General features: G+C 41.6%; 1 protein-coding gene across 1 annotated transcript in view; it reads right to left on the bottom strand.

Annotated features, from left to right (window-relative positions):
* Positions 1 to 449: 449 nt before the first annotated feature.
* Positions 450 to 7,736, bottom strand: part of syt9b (synaptotagmin IXb) — a gene marked incomplete at its 3' end in the record, with an annotated part of 49,627 nt that continues 42,340 nt past the window's right edge. Inside the window, exons 6-9 of the mRNA XM_084058981.1 lie at positions 4,059 to 4,179; positions 3,339 to 3,510; positions 3,019 to 3,148; positions 450 to 527 (exon numbers count right to left, since the gene is read on the bottom strand). Coding sequence (XP_083915107.1) covers positions 450 to 527; positions 3,019 to 3,148; positions 3,339 to 3,510; positions 4,059 to 4,179 — 501 coding nt within the window. The remainder of the gene's footprint in view (positions 528 to 3,018; positions 3,149 to 3,338; positions 3,511 to 4,058; positions 4,180 to 7,736) is intronic.

Genomic DNA, 7,736 nt, shown 5'->3' with positions numbered 1-7,736 from the left:
GCCGCTTCTACAAGTTCACCACATGTAACGCTGTGACACATAGTTAGCTTATAGATCTTCTATTTTTGTGTTCTTCTATAATAAGTGTTGTATGTAAAATAGAGAAAATAGCCAATCTACAAGCTCACAACGGGTCGCAACGCAATGTGTTGTTAGCTTGTAGATCTACTATTTTTGCTGAATATTTGGCCATTGTGACATGCCCAGATTAGGGACACCATGGGTTCATGTGGTTACACAGTAATAACTTCAGCCAGGCTATTAAAAAAATGGTAATGTCTAGGATTTCCAGCGTACATTGGATTTCAAAGTGATAGTGAGGCACACATTAAAATTATGCGCATGACGTGTGTGTGTGTGTGTGTGTGTGTGTGTGTGTGTGTGTGTGTGTGTGTGTGTGTGTGTGTGTGTGTGTGTGTGTGTGTGTGTGTGTGTGTGTGTGTGTGTAATCATGGTGAAGGTGGTGTCTTCAAAGAGTTGGTGGATCCTCCTTGACTTCCACCCACTGCAGGCCCCTGTCCGACCCACTGGACCATAGAGAGAGAGAGAGACAGAAAGGCAGGCAGGCACAAAGACAGACAGAGATGGAGAGAAAGTGATTGCTCTGTCACTGCAATTAGAAAAAGTCACAATCATGACCTCTCAAAGTCATAACCTGTGTTAAAGCCACAGTGAATATGACTGCTCCATGCTGACTTTCACTGTAATTACAAACACAGTACACAGGTCTTACCTTTACCATCAAAGGATTCACTAGACATCATTTTCTTTTGGACACACACTACTCTGCATACCATACGGTAGATCATTAGTTCGCAAAATGGGCCCCGGGGGAGGGCGGGGGGGGGGGGGGGGTCTTCACAACGTTCTCTCGTATGAGAAGAAGCTGGTGGACAGTCAAATACAGTATGTGCACATGTTGTTCGTGGACTACAGCTCGGTTTCAACACTGTAGTCCCAGCCAGGCTTGACAAAAAACCTAGAGACATCGGGCTGCACCCAAGCTTGTGCAACTGGACTAACTTCCTCACAACATGTCACGATTGTGAGCTTTTAGATCAGCTACTTTCAAATAGCCAATGTATGTAGGGTTAATAGTGGTTAAACTGATTTTGATACTTTGTATTTTAACTCATTTTGGTGAGGACCCTCCTGGAACCCCCTCAAGGACCCCTGGGGGTCCCTGGACCCCACTTTGAGAACCACTGCTGTATCTCTCTCTCTCTCTCTCTCTCTCTCTCTCTCTCTCTCTCTCTCTCTCTCTCTCTCTCTCTCTCTCTCTCTCTCTCTCTCTCATTTTGCTTCATTCATACCTTTGAGTACAGTAATTATGTGTGAGTATATCATATGCATTGTGTTTAACATGTGTCCCCTAAGGAGCCATCTGCAGATGTATTCAGCTGTACAATAATAATCCATTAGCCTGCTGGAATAATGCTGCTACTAGGTCACTAATGGTCCTAAATACTGAACACCACTACCACTCTATGCGTCTGATAACAAAGACAAAACACGTGGTGAGCGGCATATATCTGTCTGTACTCTGTCAAATGTACAGTGTACATTTAGCTCTGAGAGTGTACAAATGGAACCAAAGTAAGGGTCCATTTGTTTCCATTTGTACACACTCAGCATTATAGATGGAGAAAATGTATATGAAGGAATTTACTGTGCGTGCGCACACGTGCTTGAGTGAGAGCTTGCATGAGTGAGTGCATGTGTGTGCTACAGTTCAGTACTACTGTACTACAGCAGTGACTGGATAGCCTTTTTAAACTTCTCATGTAGCTTTTGCAGGGCATATTTGTTTACATCTAGAGCTTCAAAGACACATGTGCTGTTATTTTAGTCATTACCAGGTACTTCTATAAGGATCTACCCTAAAAACCTGATGGTAGCAGTATTCTTTGATTCACTTTCCCATTTTTCCGCATAAACTGGAACGCACACAGCAAAATTCTCAGTGTTAATTTACCTCTGAAGTGTATAACTTGTGTACACTGTTTTTTGTACACTCTTTTGTATTTTTTTTTTTTTTTTTTTTTACAAATGTACACTTTTGCGTACATTTGTGTACACTCTTCTGAGTACACTCTTCTTAATACTCAGGAGTTTACAATACAGGCTACTGGAAAGTTGTCTTGCAGAAAGTCTTCCCAATGGTGGTCTTTGACACACAGGTTTATGTGCCATACTTTTATGCTGTGTGTGTTTTAAAGTAGCTTTCTGCTGTGTGCTTATGAAGGTACAGACATGGGAAGCTTCTGGAAGGTGTGTGCTGACCTTTATTTTGACCATCTTCTTCATGCATTTTGTTCAGAAAATGCACAGTGTGGATGATTAATGAGCTAACTTGTGGCTATATCAGTACCAGTGAGGAATGCTAAAAACGGATTTTCCCACTCAGCCGATTAAGCAAAAATAACAGAAATGTTTTAAATGTGACACACAATAGATATTTTATCTGGCATGCATGCAAAGAATTGAACAGCATGTTATTGACTCATTTTAACCATTTACCTCCCATCCAAGCTGAATATCAATTGATTTAATTTTAACAACTCAACATGAATTTACATGAATCCGTCCAAGTTCTGTGTCAGTATGCTATGTTTGTACTAATGAGTGTGGGCTGGGAATTCAGAAATAGAAACAGCACTGTGAATGAAGCCACTTCTGTCTCTCTGTACTACTGTATCTCTCTGTATCATGTCTGTCTGTCTGTCTGTCTGTCTGTCTGTCTGTCTGTCTGTCTGTCTGTGTGCGTCTCTCTCTGCAAAATACATTGCTAACATGACAACGTGAAATCATATGCAGATTTAACTTTAATCATTCCTGTTTTGAGTTATGTATTTGTGGTACTGCACACGCACGCACGCACGCACGCACGCACGCACGCACGCACGCACGCACGCACGCACGCACGCACGCACACACACACACACACACACACACACACACACACACACACACACACACACACACACACACACACACACACACATACACACTTGGTACCTCTATGAGGGGATGCCAGTGTGCGATGGGTTTGCGAGGGTATGACAGCATCTCACTCCAGTGTTCTCGACCCAAACCCTCAGCGTCATTGCCCACTCTGCACACTCCAATGACTTCATTGTGGCCAACCCTGTGAGATGAGAAAAAAAACATAATGGGATCTGTCTAATTAGTACATTGCCATTCTGTTCAGTAACTTAGTATGCTACAGTATATAGTTAAGAGGGAAGTTTCTGTGAAATTAGTTTAACATACTGTACATATTGTATTGAATAAGTTACACAATGATACAGGCAGGAAGATCAACAGATAGCACTAACCGATCATAATCCATGACTGCTATAAGGAGGCTGATTTGGTCAATGTTCTCAGGGGGGACATCAAATACTATGGCTTCATTATACACTGGGTTCAGGGTGTTACGCTTGGTTGAAGTCTTTCTTTTCTTCAGTCTCCGCCCATCACACATCAGGGACACTTTAACGTATGGATCTGTAGAAAGTTATAGTAATATGATAATCCACTGTAGAGGTCTGGAGGAAAGTTTATTTTTTGACATGGAGTACTATACAGTAGATGAAAAAATACGGATGTGATGAATGGATGTTGACCAACAAGATGAATGGTGAAGCAGGGCAACTGCACTCTTGATAACGTACGTATGAATATGTATCATTGAACAGCCTTTTCAACATTAGTGAACAAAAATGAAGTGCCGCAGCTGAGCGAAAGGGTCATGCACGCAACAAAGTATGAATGTGCCTGCATGGCCCAGAGATGGATTTAAGACTGGATCTTCATGATCAGATGTGAAGCTGTTGATACAGTGTGTGTTGGTGGCTACTTATAACTTAAACATTTCACTTTTAGTTGGTACTTTTACTTTAGAGCTGAGGCAGTGTTTATTCGTAATAGTTAGCAAGAATGCTCATTTTCATCCGTAGTCCCTGACAAATAATAACAAACAAGATATACAGAAAGAAACAGACACATGTTCCTGCCATGATCAGACAATCAATACAGCAATATGAGGTACAGACCTGAAGCGCCGGTGATATCCATGGCTTTGAGGTTTCTAGCTTTGATCATGGTAATGGTGAGTCTTCCAGCAGTGGGGAGATAGCACAGTGAGAACATCAGCTCCCCCAAGTCCACATTGTCCTGTAATGTGATATCAAGAATCAAGACGGATATATTTGTCACTATATTTAAAGGCACGTTATAAACTATCATTTATAGCTAATTCCATATTTGACATATAACAGAAAGTCTCACAGGATAGGTGACATGAGGTACACACACAACTAACTCTCTGACAAACAAAACCCCCTTTTTAAAATGATATAATGCATTTTTATCCAATGTCAACATACGTCAATATGGTCAAAAGTCAAACTCATCAATATGGCCAAAGAAGGTGCACATGGAAATGGACCCGCTTTTGTGCCATTTTGTCAGGTAAACACAGCTATACATAATAATGTTAATTGTGAGTGTGTTTCTTTTTTTTTGTTCTATGATTTTTATCCCACGATTTTGTAACCCTTTTTAGAGCGGCGCTAGCCGCTCTATACCTTTAGGTATAGAGCGGATATTAGCCCTCTATGCCTGGCTTTTGCGTCAACGTTCTGATTGGTCAGGTGCGCCAACGTTCTGATTGGTCAGGTGCGTCAACGTTCTGATTGGTCAGGTGCGTCAACGTTCTGATTGGTCAGGTGCGCCAAAGTTGTGATTGGTCACTATTCATGACATCACTATGATGTCATGAATATAGAATTCGATGTCTATATAAACGATGACAATGACTTCATCTTATTATTCATTTGGCTAAAGTCTCCGTCTAGGTAAGTTATTTAAAGTTAATATGACGAATAGAAAGAGAAAGATACAAGAACAGATGAAGGGTGAATGTATAGAAAGTCTGAGTTCGGGACCCAGTCATCCGTTATGACAGAATGGTTTGATAGAGACGATCGAGAATCCAAGAGTCTGTTAAGGTTCTGATTGGTCAGGCCCGTCAAGGTTCTGATTGGTCAGGCCCGTCAAGGTTCTGATTGGTCAGGCCCGTCAAGGTTGTGATTTGTCAGGCAAGGGGACTATTCATGACATCACTATGATGTCAAGGTTTATTTTTTATTTCCTCATGTTTTTTTTTGTATATATTTTTATTTGGCTAAAGTCTCCTTCTAGGTAAGTTATTTAAAGTTAGATCCTCAATTTAACTTTATCTGTCGTCGACGCTCTGATTGGTCAGACCCGTCAACAAAGTGATTGGTCAAGCTTCACATGACACATGGCTATAAACACATTATAAACACATATCGATGACATAATGTATTCAAAGGCGCCGCTACCTTCACACAGGGTGTGATTTTTTTTTTACACCCGGTGCCAATTTGCTAAGTGATCCTGGGCACAACACCCCCCCCCCCCCCCACCAGCCTAGGGAGGCCAGGGCCGAGCTCATGCCTCCTTCAATGCATGAGAGCCAACTGACCTTCTTGTCACCTGACAGGGGAGAGTTTCCCTGGTTGGACGTAGTGCGTGGAAGGAACACGTTATTCCAACCAGTTCCCTTCCCCTCCATCAGGCGCCCCGGCTGACCAGGGGGAGGCAGTATAGTGACCAGGATTACTACATGTTTTTGTGAGGGTATTAACTACCCTAGGAGACACGGGGAGAACATGCAAACTCCACACAGAGTAGGCCCTTTCGCCAACCCCACCAAGGGTATGGGCGCTGATGACACGGAGGAGAAGAGCCAGGTCACACCTGGCTCTTCTCAGGTCACACCTGGCTCTTGTGAGTGTGTTTCTGTGTGCCAGCAAAATGTGTGTTGTGAAATGTACAAAACAAGTCCGTGGATGAAAAATAATAGCCTTCAGCAGGACCTGTCTGTGATGTCAAAAACTTTTAGAAACATTTAAGCAATAACTTACAGCAGAAATAATTTACTTGACGAGTACCTTGCAATGCCACTGAAGCTCAAATGGCATGCTATAAGATTCCTATTCGAGATTGGTTTTCCCATAGCAAACGAGGACCAGTGCACAGAACAATTCCAGATTTCAGTTAGTCGAGGACATTAATTTACTCTGGTTCCAGCAGTTAGGAACTAGGTTAATTTTTCATACATGTAATATATATATCCCAAAGATCTATCTGAAGATTTGGAAAAAAACTGCTCCACCGGAAAGAGATATAAAGTTCTACATTCTCAGGATCATTAACATCCATTACATTTCTCTACAGAATTTATGACATGAGGCTGGAGAATAGATCATTTATGGTGACATTTGCATTAAGGATATTTCGCTGAAGAGAGATAACATCTGTTCCATAATGAGCCAGGAGAGACTCAATAAGCTGTTATTACTTTCTATTGAGTGTGACCTGGCTAACCAGACTTTCAGACGTCAAGGCACTTTGCACCCAGAAACACAAGGAATATGGCTGTGTAAGAGCCAAGAAAGACAAGGTAGGAAATATGATTTAATATCATTTAAATAATACAGAAGCAACTTGTGGCTGTTTGTGTGGCAAATCTTTGTTGAGCATGTTGCACTTTAAAGTGGTTGAGTGGTTGAATATCACGGGGCAGTTCGTGCCCTGTAGACATGAATCAAGGACATTGCATGCACACACACGCCACACAGCTGCGTCCATAACTAATTAACATCGCGGGGTGACTGTTTGGAGGTGACTGTTCAGTACCATCAGTGTTGCATGTTTTATAATTGGTACATCTATGTAGATGTAGAAGGGTCAGCCAAGGGATCAGTCATTTCTCGGTTCAGGCCTGCATGGGGTTGAATTCTAAAGTATTACTCTCTCAGACCTGATTTGTTTTAATTTCTAGTACATTGTCATTTGCAGCTTGTAGTGACATCAATCCATACTGTGCATAGGCCTAATCATGAAGAGTGTGAGACACCATTTGATTCCAGTCACAGCTATTGATATTAGCTAGTCAAACTTAGGAAATGATACTTCAGTTATATTCAGTAAACTGTGCCATAAATCACTGCACCTCAGACAACACTGTATTGTTGACGGATCATGCTCCAACACCTCCCACAGAGACTGATAGAAACCAGTCTAATCAGCAGACAAATTTACATCACTCATCATCACCATCAATCAGCATACTGATGATAGACAGGGTTATCTCATGTGTATATCATGAGCATTTTAAATGTGTTGTGACGACTCTGTTGAAAGCTTGGACCAGCTGGATCAGCTTCTTGTTTCAACTCTGTATCAGTAAATGTAACTGAAATAAGGCATTTCTTAACCGATCGATATCAGCTATATACATTAGCCTTCAAACAGGTGTCATACATGGAGAGCACAATTGGTGAATTTTAATTACTTGGATTTGCTTGAAGTGTGCACTGTGCAACATAATTTTCTAGGGAAAAAGCATGTGTTGGATCTAGACTCTATATTGGCAGATACTCCATATTAAATGATGAAAACATTATTGAATAGGACATCCCTAGTAACTATAGTTGAACAGGAGGGAGTCTGGTGTCACACCACCCTGGTTTTCCTATAGAGGATTTCTTTCCTTTGCAGTGCATCCAGAACAGCTCACACACTGAGTTCCTTCCCTAATCAACACCTCTGAAAATAAGGTGTTAAGATGAGAATCTATAACTGGTGTCTTTAGAAGACACTGACTGGCACAGAAGGTTTCCAACAGGGAACGTTCTTCC

This window comes from Gymnoscopelus microlampas (assembly GCF_963454915.1).
Source record: "Gymnoscopelus microlampas genome assembly, chromosome: 6".
Lineage (NCBI taxonomy): Eukaryota > Metazoa > Chordata > Actinopteri > Myctophiformes > Myctophidae > Gymnoscopelus > Gymnoscopelus microlampas.
This window is presented reverse-complemented; position numbering and strand designations above follow the sequence as displayed.